The 18,762-nt window shown below is 43.5% G+C and overlaps 1 protein-coding gene across 2 annotated transcripts in view; it reads right to left on the minus strand.

The window, feature by feature from the left end:
* LOC106574938 (interleukin-1 receptor accessory protein-like 1-B) overlaps positions 1-18,762 on the minus strand; it is a 332,683-nt gene that overhangs the window by 149,206 nt on the left and 164,715 nt on the right. For both annotated transcript variants that reach the window (XM_045697956.1, XM_045697955.1), the window contains exon 6: positions 974-1,048. In XM_045697956.1, the coding sequence (XP_045553912.1) occupies positions 974-1,048 (75 nt within the window). The remainder of the gene's footprint in view (positions 1-973; positions 1,049-18,762) is intronic.

The following is an 18,762-nucleotide window of genomic DNA, read 5'->3' on the forward strand; positions in this document are numbered from 1 at the left end:
TCATGCTCAGTCACTCCAGTAGCGATCCAGGCCAATCATCAGCAGGAATACTAACATCAACCCATCTTAAATGATAGAAAGGTTAATTCCCCATATTATCCAGGTGATCAAACACAGACAGCGTCCATGTTGTATGTTGAGGTAAACCAGATCAGATGCTTTTCGCCATTCAGAGAACATACAGGATAAACATGTCGGATCGCTGCAGAGCTCTCAAGTGCTCCCTGTGTCCAAGTTGATTTTGCCTTCCAAATAAAGCATCGCTGGCAATTTCATCTTTCATTTCAAATAGTGTGATATATACTGAGTGGGCTATACTGAGAGGCCCATGTTGACTCAAATCAAATCAAAGATTATTAGTCACATGCACCGAATACAACACGACTCCAATACTTCCCACAGTTGTGTCAAGTTGGCTGGATGTCCTTTAGGTGCTGGACCATTCTTGATACACACGGGAAACTGACACACTCAAACCGGTGCGCCTGGCACCTACTACCATACCCCGTTCAAAGACACTTAAATGTGTTTTGTCTTGCCAATTCACCCTCTGAATGGCACACATACACAATCCATGTCTCAATTGTCTCATAGCTTAAAAATCCTTCTTTTAACCTGTCTCCTTCGCTTCATCTACACTGATTGAAGTGGATTTAACAAGTGACATCAATAAGGGATCATAGCTTTCATCTGGATTCACCTGGTCAGTCTATGTCATGGAAAGAGCAGTTTCTGTACACTCAGTTTAAGTTGTCCCAGTAATCTCAGTAACAACCACACTGGATGGGTTTCCATTCACAGCAGGCTAAACTGAGTGTCTAGCCTACCCATTTTGAATCAATGCAAATATCCCTTCGTAAAATGATCTACTATGGTAAAACAGTACTGTGGTACTAATAGTGGCCATATCTTTGGTTAAAGTAGCACACAGAGACAGTGCTTGTCTGGGAACATAAATCCGTTGGTGTCTTACCTAACTGCAGCTCCAGGATGCTGAGTTTGCTTTCTGAAGGGAACAGGATCTTTGGAGGCTTGTCTGTCAGAGGGGCTGGAAGACAAAAAGAAAACACACATTTCCAATTCATTTCCACACTTCTGACATTTGTCCATTCAGCCATATACTTAACAAAATGTCTTCATAAACCCGAGCACAGCGTTGAAGAGTGAGCTGAGAATACAGTGCAGACACAGTATGGAAGCTGAAGCAGTAGACAGAGGGAAACTGTTAAAGGATATCCCCTTCTCCAAAAGCCTCCAACATCAATCTACTTCAAAACTTTACCCTGGCAACCGTTTTTAATCCCAGCTAACGGCTTCAGTACCTTGTGGACCAAGCACGTCAGTGACTAGACTGGCTGTGCTACAGTGTGAACACGGATTCAGGTTGGATGGGTATTTACCTGAAACCCTGGTTTATTCCCTGTTATGTAGGGAAGGTCTTCAGTAGCGTTCACGGATATCTTAGCAGCTATTTACATATGTCACATTCATATGTCACATTCATATGTCAGATTGTTGCGACGACTCGTCACAGCAGAACAAAATACCTATAAATAATCCATTGGTGAATTTCCTTCAACCTCGATGTTGAGTTAGATGGATCAAGCCAGCAACAGAGGGAGGACAAGGGGAAATATGTAGTGTGTGACTGGAAGTGCTATCCTGTCATGATGAGCTTAATCGTACCAAGCTGCGTTTGACAGGACGCTTGTTTTTCAGCCACCCGGATTCCAACACTCCGGATGCATTTAAAGTGGCTACGTTCGGTTTAGTCTTAGTGTATTCTCAGACTACACCAAGAGAATACATCTAATATCCATATTCTGTGAAGTGCAAGCCTATTTACCATAAACGTAAAAAAATGTATCCGCGCTGCAATGAAACATACTCTTGGGTATGACATATGGCATCGCTGAAAACTATTTGTATTTATCTGTCATTGTTGTTCAAAGCCTTTAACTCAGAGGCAAATAACTGGTGGTGGTGGTGGCACTGTATACCGTAAGAAGCAGTGGCAACATGAATAGGCTTTACAAAGTAGGAGGTAGGAACCCAGGAAGTGCTTTAGATCATAATCATACAGATGTTGAATCTTAATTTGATCACAGCAGGAAATGAAAACGTGTAGTGTATTCAAGGTTTAAAAAGGCTTCTAAAGTTTGCAATTTCCACTTGTGTCAGACTTGATTTGCCCTAACTAAAAATGTATCACCCCCTACAAAAATATCCATTAATTATAATCCACACAATAATTCACATTTCCTGTTGCTGCACGATTATCTTCCTGCTGTTGGTCAAATTAAGAACTGTACTTGTCATCCTTCTTGTCAACTAATGTTCTCTGTCTAATAGAGTGTTCGGCTTTTTATCTGCTTCTATAGCTTCACATGTCATATTTACCAAAAGTAATGACTAATCATGCTCATTATTCCCAATGTAAAGGTCAGGGTCTTCTGCAGCTAATGCATCAGCTAAAGAGGTCAGCTGTACATTAAACAGCACATGAACACATGCACGGTGCATATAACAGTTATAAGAAGGGACAAAAGCAATCTAGTACAATGACAAAACTAGTTGGGTCTTCTTCCCTTAGACCTGAATTCAAACTGATCATTAATGGAAGGTTTATTATGTAACATATTTCCTATGAGACAAGTAAGATCTTCTTCTGATCAGCAATTATCTCTTCCCCCCCATGTTCTACTGTAGATATGCATAATTAATGAACACTTGTTTGATACTGCAGCGATGATAAAAATCGTAGCTATGAGAGGTCACAGATGATTCACCGTTGTGAAGATACTGGTTTCCTGTCTGTTTCGACCCCCATTGGAATACACCAGCCCCAATTAGGCCTAGCGAGAAGTAACAAAAGATCTGCACTTAGGGCCATCCCATGATCATTAGTGCTTAATTGGGCACCCTCTTCAAAGTGGCATTGGAAAGTCCTCATATCTAAGATACTTTATTTAAGAGTATTAAGAGTATGAACACTCAGTCTGAGTCTGAAAACGGTCAGGGAGAAACTCTCATAGGGGAATGAATTCTGGCACAAAACAACATGGCAGCTGTAGAGTAGGTAGTAGTTAGAGGTGTAGGTACACTGTGTGGTGTTTCCTGTATGTGTTGCCAGTCTAGTCCGCTTGCTCATTAAAGAACAGCAGTTGAATGTGTTAATTTATCATCAGGTACAAACAGCCTTCACTAAATATTTTTGGGGGATACCTGTGTCTTTCTATCCAGTGTTGCAACAATTTGGCATGGTCCATACCGCTTTGCAACTGCATCTTGGTGAGCCAAAAGCAGGACTGAAAAAGGTCATTGATGTACCATACACAGTCTTAGTGAAAAATAACATCTTTGGAGCAAAATGGATGACATTTGGGAGTCAATGGTTCTCATTTGACACATTAAAGTCTATTCTCTGGTGACTGTGTGAAATGACTCTCCATCATGCAGTGATAATGTGGTGCCGTCTCAATTCATGACTAATGAGCCAAACCACGACACCGTCCCCATTCGGAGAGAGAGAGAGGGCCGAGACCAAATCGTGACACCAAAACTCATTAGTTACGAACTCAAACTAGAGCCTCGATCCACGAAATGTTTCCCTGGCGGGAGCACGAGCAAAGCTCCGCTCACGGAAAATCCCATTATGTTAATGACCTTTTTCTTTATGAAATATGCATTGAATATTTTGTTTAATCACGACATGAAAAAGAAAACACAGTCGTTCCCGAAAATGAATTGTCCAACATGAGGCAGGCATGAACAGGGTACAAAAAGTCTGTGGACGCCATTTTGGCAGGAGGGTGACCATAGTTCTGATAACCGAATGAGAGAAACTGAGCAGTACTTTGATATGATGAGAACTCATAGTAGTACCACAGTGGACTCAACATTGACCAATGATAGGCCAAACACAATATGTATTCAGAGTTTCCTAAATCCATTGGTATTGACTGTGAGGCAGAATATTAATAACCTAAATCTATTGGTATTGACTGCGAGGCAGAATATTAATAACCTAAATCCATTGGTATTGACTGTGAGGTAGAATATTAATAACCTAAATCCATTGGTATTGACTGTGAGGCAGAATATTAATAACCTAAATCTATTGGTATTGACTGTGAGGCAGAATATTAATAACCTAAATCCATTGGTATTGACTGTGAGGCAGAATATTAATAACCTAAATCTATTGGTATTGACTGTGAGGCAGAATATTAATAACCTAAATCCATTGGTATTGACTGTGGCAGAATATTAATAACCTCAATCCATTGGTATTGACTGTGGCAGAATATTAATAACCTAAATCCATTGGTATTGACTATGAGGCAGAATATTAATAACCTAAATCTATTGGTATTGACTGTGAGGCATAATATTAATAACCTAAATCCATTGGTATTGACTGTGAGGCATAATATTAATAACCTCAATCCATTGGTATTGACTGTGAGGCAGAATATTAATAACCTAAATCCATTGGTATTGACTACGAGGCAGAATATTAATAGTGGATTGCTTGGTGAGATTCAAACAGAAAATTCATATCACACATTACCATTGATGTAACCAGTTATGGATTTATCTGATTGTAATTTCTTCTTTGAGATGACTACAGGCATTCACAGACACAGACGCACACACAGAGAGTCGGTACTGTATTGCAGGTTCTCCTCAGGGACTGGCTAGAGATGTAGCTGGACCTGGATGGAGCCACTGACCTACACGACCTTCCCCATCTCCATAGGATTCTGGAGCTACCTGCCTCTCAATCCCTGTATCTGTAGGGTTCTGGAGCTACCTGACTACTCTTCCCTGTCTCTGCAGGGTTCTAGAGCTACCTGACTACCCTTCCCTGTCTCTGTAGGGTTCTGGAGCTACCTGACTATCCTTCCCTGTCTCTGTAGAGTTCTGGAGCTACCTGACTATCCTTCCTTGTCTCTGTAGGGTTCTGGATCTACCTGACTATCCTTCCCTGTCTCTGTAGGGTTCTAGAGCTACCTGACTATCCTTCCCTGTCTCTGTAGGGTTCTGGATCTACCTGACTATCCTTCCCTGTCTCTGTAGGGTTCTAGAGCTACCTGACTATCCTTCCCTGTCTCTGTAGGGTTCTAGAGCTACCTGACTATCCTTCCCTGTCTCTCACCTCCTCCCTGTAGGCTGTCTCGTCGTTGTTGGTGATCAAGCCTACCACTGTCGTGTCGTCAGCAAACTTGATGATTGAGTTGGAGGCGTGCATGGCTATGCAGTCATGGGTGAACAGGGAGTACAGGAGAGAGCTGAGAACTCACCCTTGTGGGGCCCCAGTGTTGAGGATCAGCAGAGTGGAGATGTTGTTTCCTACCTTCACCCCCTGGGGGCGGCCCGTCAGGAAGTCCAGGAACTAGTTGCACAGGGTGGGGTCGAGACCCAGGATCTCAAGCTTAATGATGAGTTTGGAGGGTACTATGGTGTTGAATGCTGAGCTGTAGTCAATGAACAGCATTCTTACATATGTATTCAGTGTGCAGTGTGATGGCGGTTGCTTAGTCTGTGTACATATTGGGGCGGTAAGCAAATTGGAGTGGGTCTAGAGTGGGTCTAAGGATGCCATCTGGGCCGGCAGCCTTGCGAGGGTTAACACATTTAAATGTTTTACTCACGTCGGCCACGGAGAAGGAGAGCCAACAGTCTTTGGTAGCAGGCCGTGTCGGTGGCACTGAATTGTCCTCAAAGTGCACAAAGAAGTTGTTTAGTTTGTCTGGGAGTAAGAGGTTGATGTCCGCGACAGGGCTGGTTTTCCTTTTGTAATCCGTGATTGTCTGTAGATCCTGCCACATACTTCTCCTGTCTGAGCCATTGAATTGCGACTCCACTTTGTCTCTATACTGACACTTGTTTGTTTGATTGCCTTACAGAGGGAACAACTACAATGTATGTATTCGGCCATGTTTCCAGTCGCCTTGCCATAATTAAATACGGTGGTACGTGCTTTCAGTTTTTCGCGAATGCTGCCATCAATCCACGGTTTCTGGTTAGGGAAGGTTTTAATAGTCAGAGTGGGTACAACATCTCCTATACACTTCCTTATAAACTCGCTCACTGAGTCAGCGGTGAGCGAGGACTGGGAACATATCCCAGTCCACGTGATCGAAGCAATCTTGAAGCGTGGAATCTGATTGGTCAGACCAGTGTTGGATAGACCTAAGCACGGGCGCTTCCTATTTTAGTTTCTACCTATAGGAGGGGAGCAACAAGATAGAGTCGTGGTCAGATTTGCCAAAAGGAGGGCGGGGGAGGGCCTTGTATGCATCGCGGAAGTTAGAGTAGCAGTGGTCGAGTGTGTTACTCGCTCGAGTAATGCAATCGATATGCTGCTAGAATTTAGCTAGCCTTATTCTCAGATTAGCTTTGTTAAAATCCATAGCTACAATAAATGCAGCCTCAGGATATATGGTTTCCAGTTTGCATAAAGTCCAGTGAAGTTCCTTGATGGCCGTCTTGGTATCCGCTTGTGGGGGGGATGTAGACGGCTGTGACGATAACCGAGGAGAGTTCTCTTGGGAGATAATACGGTTGGCATTTGATTCTGAGGAATTCAGTTGAACAAAAGGACTTGAGTTCTTGTATGTTGTTACAATTACACCATGAGTCGTTAATCATGAAACATACACCCCGCCCTTGTTCTTACCAGAGAGATGTTTGTTCCTGTCGGCGCGATGCACTGAAAATCCCGTTGGCTGTATGTACTCCGACAGCATGTCCCTAGCTAGCCATGTCTCTGTGAAACAGAGTATGTTACAATCCTGGATATCTATTTGGAAAGCAACTCTGACCTTAATTTCATCGACTTTGTTAACTAGGGACTGGACATTAGAGAGAAATAGACTCGGAAGCGGTGGTTGGTGTGTGCGCATCCGAAGCCTCACTTGAAGATTGCTCCGGCACCCTCTCCTCTGACTGCATTGTTTTGGGTCGGCCTCTGGAATCAGTTCAAATGCTCTGGGAGGTGCAGACAAAGGATCCGCTTGGGAAAGTAGTATTCCTGGTCGTAGTGCTGGTTGTGCTGGTAAGTTGACGTCTCTCTGATATCCAATAGTTCTTCCTGGCTGTATGTAATAACACTTAAGGTTTTCTGGGCTAACAATGTAAGAAATAATACATAAAAAAAACCAAATACTGCACAGTTTCCTAACAACTTGAAGCGAAGCTGCCATCTCTATCGGCGCCATCTCCATGATCTGCCTGATCACTAAGTTAAACTGTCAAAGCATACTGTTTTGGTTCAGATACAAGCAGAAACTCTACATCATTAATTATCTTGGTTGTAGAAAAGTGTTAACCTTTAATTTCAAGAACTATCTGTAGGGGGAAATTGTCTTAGTCCATAGATAATACATAAATATAGAATATTCAGTATATATACCGTAATCTGTACTGTTTCAGTTTTTTTCACAATACAAATATTCAATTTCTCTGCAATAATATATGTTCTCTGTCCCTCTCTCTCTGTCTCTCTCTCTCTTTGCAATAATATATTCTCTCTGCACATCTCTCTCTCTCTCTCACTCTCTCTCGCTCTCTTTGAATTCAATTCAAGGAGCTTTATTGGCATGGGGAACATGTTTACATTGAATATGACATTTCAAATGTCATATTATGTCTATATACAGTGTTGTAATGATGTGCAAATAGTTAAAGTAAAAAAAGGGAAAATAAATCAACATAAATATAGGTTGTATTTACAATGGTGTTTGTTCTTTACTGCTTGACCTTTTCTTGTGGCAACAGGTCACAAATCTTGCTGCTGTGATTGCACACTGTGGTATTTCACCCAATAGATATGGGAGTTCATCAAAATTGGAATTGTTTTCAAATTCTTTGTGGATCTGTGTAATCTGAGGGAAATATGTTTCTAATATGGTCATATATTTGGCATTAGGTTAGGAAGTGCAGCTCAGCTTCCACCTCATTTTGTGGGCAGTGTGCTGCACATAGCCTGTCTTCTCTTGAGAGCCAGGTCTGCCTACGGCGGCCTTTCTCAATAGCAAGGCTATGCTCACTGAGTCTGTACATAGTCAAAGCTTTCCTTAATTTTGGGTCAGTCACAGTGGTCAGGTATTCTGCCACTGTGTATTCTCTGTTTAGGGCCAAATAGCATTCTAGTTTGCTCAGTTTTTTTGTTAATTCTTTTCAATTTGTTAATTCTTCAACAACAAGTAATTATATATATATTTTTTTCTCTCTCTCTCTCTCTCTCTCTCTCTCTCTCTCTCTCTCTCTCTCTCTCTCTCTCTCCTTCCAACATGCTAGTTATATAAATATGCTAGACCATAACTGTTACAAAACTAAGGAACAATGCTACACTGTAATCACACTGTACCAGCCCTGCCTAACAAATGAATAGATAGCTTCTAGTGTCGTTGAATGTAAAGTGGTGCCTGCCTCACGCTTCCAATAATGGGTGGTGGTAATGGTGAGGGGGTGGGCGGATTGCAATGTATTCTTAAAAACCTTTTCCTTCTTCCTACTTCAACCTTTTCCATTAATTCTGTCTATTTGGGGCCATTAGTGTGAAGTATCCCTCCACTCCCCCTTCTGGAGGTTGCCATCAGTTACAGCCCTACATTGTGCAGCCGGTAGCAGCAGAACACTAATCATTAGCAGGGTGGAAGCCAGGCTCTCTGGGGGGTATCCTTTAACAAATGTCAGGATTGAGCTGGAGGGGAAATTGCTCTCCCAAAGGCGGCCGTACATCAGAGGACCCAAGACAAGAGTAGCGCTGATCCCTCTAAGAGAAGCACACTTTAAAACAAGACTCATGGTGAAATCACTCCTTCTTGCTCCGGTTAGGTGTGAAAACGCTAGTTGAACAGAACAGAAGCGAACAGCACATCATCTCCTTTGCTGGGATATAATTGGATCCCTCAGGTTTTGGTGAGAATTTGCAAAGGGTATGTGGTTGTAGACAAACTTCTGGAACAAAGAGGATGTAGGAAAAAGCAGGAGTATCTTCTGTTAGTTTTAACATAGATATTTTGATGTTTTCATGAACATGAATGGGTTGCAATTACATTCATCTGCAGTATTCCAGGTTTCATCCATTAATGGGATTAAAACGTGAAAATATCAAATGCTTTCACTTGATTAAAAGCTGCTTGGGTAGTGGGTGACAGACAGACACAGGGAGAATCTGAATTGCATACTCCTCACGTCCTCTCTCCTCCCCTCCTCCTCAAAACCCATTGGATGAGAAAGCCAGAGGTCCCTCTCCTCTGAACTTCTCCTCCAATGGATTTTGAGAAGAAGGCAAGGAGAGGGCAGAGAGGACGTGAGGAGTATGCAATTCAGATTTTCCCATTCTCATGGTGATGTTTAGAGGAGACATCAGGTGGCCTGGCTTGTGACTTTGACCAAACAGAAGCTCTTCAAAGCCTTCAACAGTGTAGGTGGTCTCTGGTCATCTATTGACCAGCCAATGTGCAACAACTTCAAATGGACAGCGCTCAGAGCACATCACAGCAGATTGCATTTTGATTTGAGACTCTAAGCTGTGTGCCTCATCCACACTGGTAGGAGTTTCATACAGGGACTGTAGCAGACTGCCTGGAAGTGCTAATGAGCAATACCTCTTAATGTAATCTCCTTTTAATGAGACTCTTTGTTTTGAGAGTCCTGCTTCTTCCAGGCACTAAGGTATGAGTCAGCCTGATACAACACTCTATGTTGATCTGAGAGGATAGTGGTAAAAACAGGAAGTGAATGTAGTTGTAGATGTTAATGACCACTTATAAGAACATAAGTTGTGCATGACGACACGTTTTAATGTTTTTAATGCCTTAGACTCAATCATGGACACTCTTACTGACAGTTGTGGCTGCTTTGCGTGATGTATTGTTGTCTCTACCTTCTTGCCCTTTGTGCTGTTGTCTGCGCCCAATAATGTTTGTACCATGTTTTGTGCCGCTACCATGTTGTGTTGCTACCATGTTGTTGTCATGTTGTGTTGCTACCATGCTGTGTTGTCATGTGTTGTTGCCTTTCTATGTTGTCTTAGGTCTCTCTTTATGTAGTGTTGTGGTGTCTCTCTTGTCGTGATGTGTGTTTTGTCCTATATTATTTTATTTTACATTTTTAATCCCAGCCCCCGTCCCCGCAGGAGGCCTTTTGCCTTTTGGTAGGCCGTCATTGTAAATAAGAATTTGTTCTTAACTGACATGCCTAGTTAAATAAAGGTTAAATATATAAAATAAAAAAATATAATGAGGTAATTCATAGGAAGTGTTACCAATACATGCAATAAGAGCAGCAACACCAAGTGATAAAATATTTAAATGTTTTTTTTAAAGAGCCCAACAGATATATTTGCACTATTTAACTGATGCTTCTTCAGTTCAGACAATGAACAAAACATTCCTTATAAGGAGGCTCATGAGATACATGTCCCAGAGAGGTTGTATCAGCAGTATCGTTACTAGGGGCACGGATAGTGAACCAATACCGACGTAATAGGCCTATTTGACATCAGAATAACAGGGATTTGGGTTGTAGCTTCAGTACCCTGAGAGGTACTGGGGAAGCAAAACATTTCCATGTAATTACCTTCAATAATCCTCCAAGTTCTCTCTGAGGTCCCTGAAATGGAACCACTTTAAATCTCACACATTGTTTAAAAGGGAATATTGTGCCCTACCTACAGTGCCTTCAGAAAGTATTCATACCCCTTGACTTATTCCACATTTTGTTGTGTTAAAGCCTGCATTCAAAATGTATTAAATAAATCAACATCTCACCTATCTACACACAATACCCCATTATGACAAACTGCAAACATCTTTTTTTAAATGTTTGCAAATTTATTGACATACCCAAGACAACTCAAAGCTGGAATCGCCGCCAAAGGCGCGTTTGCAAATTATTGACTCAACATTGATGTAAATGTGATATTTAATTTTCAACAAATGTGCAAACATTTCTAAAAACATGTTTTCACTTTGTCAATATGTGTTATTGTGTGTAGTTGGGTGAGACAAACCATTTCTGTATGGACCGCGCTTTTTGCATGGGGGTTTTGTCATGCTGAAACAGGAAAGGGTCTTCCCCAAACTGTTGCCACAAAGTTGGAAGCACAGAATCGTCTAGAATGTCACGTATGCTGTAGTGTTAAGATTTCCCTTCATTGGAACTAAGGGGCCTAGCCCGAACCATGAAAAACAGCCCCAGATCATTATTCCTCCACTAAACTTTATAGTTTGCATCATGCCGTGGTACAGGTAGCGTTCTCCTGGCATCCGGCAAACCCAGATTTGTCCGTCAGACTGCCAGATGGTGAAGCGTGATTCATCACCCCAGAGAACACGTTTCCACTGCTCCAGAGTCCAATGGCGACGTGCTTTACACCACACCATTGCGCATGGTGATCTTAGGCTTGAGTGCTCACTGAGGGCCATTCTACTGCCAATGTTTGTCTATGGAGATTGCATGGCGCTGTGCTCGATGTTATACACCTGTCAGCAATGGTGTGGCTGAAATAGCTGAATGCACTCATTTGAAGGAGGATACACACACTTTTATATACATAGTATGTCCCAAAGAGGTTGTACCACTGAATTTTTTTTATTCTTAATCCCTTTGAATGCAGTCTGTAACACAACATGAGGAATAAGGCAAGGGGTATAAATACTTTCTGAAGGCACTGTATGTCTCTCAGAACAAGTATAGTACTGCTTGACCGGAACAAAAGTCTGCACCCACACCAGCTCTCTCAAGAGTATGATTGCCCTCCCTTACACCAGCAAATAATAGTCTTTCAAATGGAAGTGAGTGATTCTCTTATTGACAAAGGAATAATACGCATCTCTCAGTGGAGAAAGGTGTGGGCTTCCGCTACGCATATTCTCCAATCACTCTGTAGTCTATCTACAATATACATGTACACCTGTCTGATCCTCTCCTCTTCCACCTCTCTTTCAGGCTGCATCGTCACCTGCTCATTACTGACCCCCAGCTGCCTATTATACAAACATTATCTAAAAACACCAGCCCCCCCCTCCACACCACACACCTCCTACCTCCTACCTTCCTCCCCTGTCCCCCCACCATAGTCATGGCTCCTACCTCCCTTCCTCCCCCGTCCCCCCACCATAGTCATGGCTCCTACCTCCCTTCCTCCCCTGTCCCCCACCATAGTCATGGCTCCTACCTCCCTTCCTCCCCCGTCCCCCCACCATAGTCATGGCTCCTACCTCCCTTCCTCCCCTGTCCCCCCACCATAGTCATGGCTCCTACCTCCCTTCCTCCCCCGTCCCCCCCACCATAGTCATGGCTCCTACCTCCCTTCCTCCCCTGTCCCCCCACCATAGTCATGGCTCCTACCTCCCTTCCTCCCCTGTCCCCCCACCATAGTCATGGCTCCTACCTCCCTCCCCCGTCCCCCCACCATAGTCATGGCTCCTACCTTCCTTCCTCCCCTGTCCCCCCACCATAGTCATGGCTCCTACCTCCCTTCCTCCCCCGTCCCCCCACCATAGTCATGGCTCCTACCTCCCTTCCTCCCCCGTCCCCCCACCATAGTCATGGCTCCTGCCTCCCTTCCTCCCCGTCCCCCCACCATAGTCATGGCTCCTACCTCCCTTCCTCCCCGTCACCCCCACCATAGTCATGGCTCCTACCTCCCTTCCTCCCCTGTCCCCCCACCATAGTCATGGCTCCTACCTCCCTTCCTCCCCTGTCCCCCCCACCATAGTCATGGCTCCTACCTCCCTTCCTCCCCTGTCCCCCACCATAGTCATGGCTCCTACCTCCCTCCCCCGTCCCCCCACCATAGTCATGGCTCCTACCTCCCTTCCTCCCCTGTCCCCCCACCATAGTCATGGCTCTTCCATTCCTTCCTGTCTGAGCCACGGTGCCCGTGAAGCTCAAAGCAAATGAAATCCAACACAGCTTCAGGTGTGTTTTCAGTGTGATTGTAGCTATCTCCCCCGCAGTACGCCTCATCAAGCAGCAGTGTTTCCCCCCTTGAACACAACATAGCTCCTTTGAGGAAATGGTGAATAATGCATGCAAGCCTCTCTAATTAAAATAGCGACCCGTTCTTGGCCACACATCATTACCTACGCATCCGCGCTCCTCAAGAATATGTTGGCGCATCACAACACACACACACACAACCCGTAACCCCCCGACACTTAAACAGCACTCGTGGGGGGGGGGGGGCATTGTTTGGGCAGGCGAGGCGGACGGTAGCGAGGGGGGTACCTAACGTGCGTGAAAGTATCCGTCTGACATTTCCCTTTCGCTGATTAGCGTTTCATTCATGACCATTCAGCTTGCATCTCTATCCAATCATTTCAATCAAGGCATGCTTACCTAGCTCCCTCCATATTCATGTCTAACAAGCACATTATCTGTTGATTTAGGGTTGTATAAATACCTCTTTAACAAAATAACAAGCTCAACAAACAGAAAACGTAATCCAATTCGACAGTGTATGGTCAACGGATATATAGCTGATTTAATAAGCTACTGTGGACGTCTGTCTGTCTGTCTGTCTGTCTGTCTGTCTGTCTGTCTGTCTGTCTGTCTGTCTGTCTGTCTGTTCAGGAACATTTTGAAATGAACTGAATCTCTCTGCTGTGCTTGTCACGACTTCCGCCGAAGTCGGTCCCTCTCCTTGTTCGGGCGGCGTTCGGCGGTCGACGTCACCGGCTTTCTAGCCATCGCCGATCCACTTTTCATTTTCCATTTGTTTTGTCTTTGTTTTCTACACGCCTGGTTTCTATTCCCCAATTACATGTTCATTATTTAACCCTCTGTTTCCCCCATGTTTGTGTGCGTGTTTGTATATAATGTTCAGGTCGTTACTTGTTGGCTGGTATTGTTTGTCGGGTTCGTTATTACGCCCGTTATTTACGAGTGACCGGTATTTTCACGCACCTTTAGTATTTTTTTTATACGGGTGCTGTTCGTGGAATAAATTACCTTGTACACTCACCTCTGCTCTCCTGCACCTGATTCCATGCACCAGTTACCCACAGCCTGACAGTGCTCTGATAGTGAAGGCGCTTTAGTCATCAACGTCTTGGGATATTTAAACGTGACTTGGCAGTTGGGTCATGAAGCCATGAACTAATATCTAATCGTTATGGCAGTTGTCATAACATTGCGCACTGTTTTTGTCCGATGTGACTTAAGACAGCTTGGACCAAAATGACAAGGCAGCCGGGGTTAACTTGGGCACCACTGTATGTCATGAAAACGTTAGTTAATTTATCATCTTAGATATGTACTTGCTTACATTGATTAATATACCAAACATATTCACATGCTAATAATTATATATTCAGACCTGCCATTCTTAAAGGGCTAGTTCATCCAAATCACCAACCAACTATAACTCAGCATGTTGGTGCAAAGGAAAAAATATCATGGTGGTGGAAGAACTGAATGTCAGAGGGAAGGAAGGAGAGAAATAGGGAGGGATGGAAGGAGAAAAGGAAGGGAGGACTAGTCTACACTCTTAGAAAAAAGGGTTCCAAAAGGGTTCTGCCACTGTTCCCATATGAGAACCGTTTTGGTTCAGGTAGAACTATTTTGGGTTCCATGTAGAAGCCTCTGTGGTAAGGGTTCTACATGGAACACAAACAGGGTTGTACCTGGAACCAAAAAGGGGTTCTTCAAAGGTTTCTCCTAAGGGGACAGCTGAGAATCCTTTTAGGTTTTAAATAGCACCTTTCTTTCTTAGCATGCACAGGGGATTTAGCTCCACATAAACACACACATACACACACACACACATACTGTGAGGGAAAAAAGTATTTGATCCCCTGCTGATTTTGTACGTTTGCCCACTGACAAAGAAATGATCAGCCAATAATTTTAATGGTAGGTTTATTTGAACAGTGAGAGACAGAATAACAACAACAAAATCCAGAAAAACACATGTCAAAAATGTTATAAATTGATTTGCATTATAATGAGGGAAATAAGTATTTGACCCCCTCTCAATCAGAAAGATTTCTGATTCCCAGGTGTCTTTTATACAGGTAACAAGCTGAGATTAGGAGCACACTCTTAAAGGGAGTGCTCCTAATCTCAGTTTGTTACCTGTATAAAAGACACCTGTCCACAGAAGCAATCAATCAATCAGATTCCAAACTCTCCACCATGGCCAAGACCAAAGAGCTCTCCAAGGATGTCAGGGACAAGATTGTAGACCTACACAAGGCTGAAATAGGCTACAAGACCATTGCCAAGCAGCTTGGTGAGAAGGTGACAACAGTTGGTGCGATTATTCGCAAATGGCAGAAACCCAAAAGAACTGTCAATCTCCCTCAGCCTGGGGTTCCATGCAAGATCTCACCTCGTGGAGTTGCAATGATCATGAGAACGGTGAGGAATCAACCCAGAACTACACGGGAGGATCTTGTCAATGATCTCAAGGCAGCTGGGACCATAGTCACCAAAAAAACAATTGGTAACACACTACACTGTGAAGGACTGAAATCCTGCAGTGCCCGCAAGGTCCCCCTGCTCAAGAAAGCACATATACATGCCCATCTGAAGTTTGCCAATGAACATCTGAATGATTCAGAGGACAACTGGGTGAAAGTGTTGTGGTCAGATGAGACCAAAATGGAGCTCTTTGGCATCAACTCAACTTGCCGTGTTTGGAGGAGGAGGAATGCTGCCTATGACCCCAAGAACACCATCCCCACCATCAAACATGGAGGTGGAAACATTATGCTTTGGGGGTGTTTTTCTGCTAAGGGGACAGGACAACTTCACCGCATCAAAGGGATGATGGACGGGGCCATGTACCATCAAATCTTGGGTGAGAACCTCCTTCCCTCAGCCAGGGCATTGAAAATGGGTCGTGGATGGGTATTCCAGCATGACAATGACCCAAAACACAAGGCCAAGGCAACAAAGGAGTGGCTCAAGAAGAAGCACATTAAGGTCCTGGAGTGGCCTAGCCAGTCTCCAGACCTTAATCCCATAGAAAATCTGTGGAGGGAGCTGAAGGTTCGAGTTGCCAAACGTCAGCCTCGAAACCTTGGAGAAGATCTGCAAAGAGGAGTGGGACAAAATCCCTCCTGAGATGTGTGCAAACCTGGTGGCCAACTACAAGAAACGTCTGACCTCTGTGATTGCCAACAAGGGTTTTGCCACCAAGTACTAAGTCATGTTTTGCAGAGGGGTCAAATACTTATTTCCCTCATTGAAATGCAAATCATTTTATAACATTTTTGTTTTTCTGTTTTTCTGGATTTTTTTGTTGTTATTCTGTCTCTCACTGTTCAAATAAACCTACCATTAAAATTATAGACTGATAATTTCTTTGTCAGTGGGTAAACGTACAAAATCAGCAGGGGATCAAATTATTTTTTCCCTCACTGTACATGCACGTAAATCCATTTGTTCCCTCTCACCAGGCAGCTTGCTGTGGAACCAATGCCAGCCTAGTCTAGCGGAGTCTTAATTAACTGACCAGGCATGATTTAGCTGCTTTAAATTATCATTACACTATCCTCCTTTTCTTCATTCCTCATCCCAACTGTCACAGCCTTTAAGCATTCTAATAGCCCGTCTTTAGAGTGCCTCTTCTGGTGTTAAAATAGACTCAGGGGACAGACGTCGTCGTGACTCGTGAAAAGCAGAGTCAATGTATAGAGCTAACTTCCTGCTTCCTGCTCCCTGCTTCCTGCTTCGTGCCTCTGTCTTTTGTCTTTATTTGTTCCTGGTGATTGTAATGAACACATAGTTCAGCCCCTGACATGACGTGAGAGCATGCTCATTTAGCCTCTCCGTGGTCTGGTGTCTTGGTCTCTGGGTTGTAGAAATGATGCAGGTGATTTCTATGAAGAGGAGGAGAGTCGGAGGAAGGGAGGGAAAATGTGTTATTGATTCAGCCAGTTTCCCCTCCATATACTGCTCTCTCAGCAGCTATGCTAAAATTAACGCCGACATTTGGCTAAACCTTAAATCTGGAAGCTTGACAGGCAATACCTATGTACTTCTCTGTAATTAAAACATGTATTAATCTTGAGCGCTGTGCTGTCATAAATTCCCTGTTATTTTGAGCCATGCTTCGGTGCAGCCTCAAATTAATATAAACAGAGAAATTGACAGCGGCTATGACTATGTATACATCAGTGTGAATGGGCGTTGAGGACCCAACTCTACCTGTTGCCTTTGGAGAGAAGCAACATCTTTCAGCTTCTTTGGTCATATTAACATCCAAGATGGCTGCCGTCATCATCAGTACCATGAGAGGCCTCTTGGCTCATGTCAGGGAAATGACTGAGGTAAAGCCTAGGAGGGGTGTGAGAGAATGTCCTTCTACCACATAGATGCTCATACAATACTGAGGAACACTGTCTCTTTCTCTGGGTTGGACTCATAGGACAGAAGAAGATAATCTACCAACCACTTCCCCTGCTACTGCACTGTCTTCAGCTGTAGCTTTGATATCCAAACAGAAGTGAGGAATTCTTTCCAAAGTTGCAATCAAGCAGATGTATAAACCCAGTCTGTGCAGTAATGAATCATGACTGTTTTAATTGTGCATTGTTTTCATAATAACCAGGGGAGGGTGTGTGCAGCGGTAAACAGACGTGCAGAATAGACAATGCTGTTTGTTGTGCATGCTGTACTGACACATTCACAGCACTGCTGTCATTTGAGTGGGCCTGCCTGATGCAAAGGATATTGAAAATGTCCAACTTACTCCCGCAAATAACTTTTTCCTTCTATTTAGTTATTACCCAAAGTACTGAGTGATTTCATTCCCTGTTCCACTTGTAAAACTACCCTTTGAAGTCAATTTAGTGAGAATTTTTTCACCACACACAAAATTGTTTCTGATATAATCTTTAATTAGGAGATTGAATGTTTTTCCAATTGGGGAATAAAATGAAATGGTTTGCACTTGGTACAGAGTGTTTTGTCCCAAGGACAAATATGAATGTCCTGGTTTAGCTGTTTAGATCACTGAACTGACAGCAGACAGTAAAGTGCTTGTTTTATTGGAGTGAGTGATTGTGTGTGTGTGTGTGTTCATTCTCGGTCTACAGGCACATCTCATGAGACTGACTGTATCACAACTCTGCCACCTTGAACGCTTGGATTCCTCCACTAGAGTCCTGGGCAACAATATCTTTGGTCAAAAGTAGTATAAAAATGGAATAGGGGGCCATTTGGAACACAGACTTTGTCTGAGGCTGAGAACACTGCCATAGCGATGTTTAAGCACTGTCTATCTTTGTTGTCTAAACTACCGTCTTCATTGTCTTCTGGACACATCTCGTGGTTTCCCTTAGTAACGGCAGTTTGCCATTGTTTAATCAAGCATGATGTTTACATGGTGGGTTTGGTTTTTAGCACTGACACATTTGGCTATTGTTACTGTTTACTTGTAACTAAAATGTTCCAAGGCTGTATTTGTGGAATAGAACGCTCAAAACTCTTTAGAATACATGTACTGTAAGTACCGTAATAATTCAACATAGAACTCTTAGACACACCGAAAAAAAGCTGTTTTTCCATAAACAAGAACATGACCCAGGAGGTCGGTGGCACCTTAATTGGGGAGGACGGGCTCGAGGTAACAACTGGAGCGGAATCCGTGGAATGATATCAGACATATGGTTTCCATGGCTTCCATGTGTTTGATGTCATTTCATTCGCTCCGTTACGACAATTATTATGAGCCGTCCTCCCCTCAGCAGCCCCCACTGGAATATGGCCATGTTCAATGATGAAACGTTC

Source organism: Salmo salar, chromosome ssa16, assembly GCF_905237065.1.
Source record: "Salmo salar chromosome ssa16, Ssal_v3.1, whole genome shotgun sequence".
NCBI classification, from domain to species: Eukaryota; Metazoa; Chordata; class Actinopteri; order Salmoniformes; family Salmonidae; genus Salmo; species Salmo salar.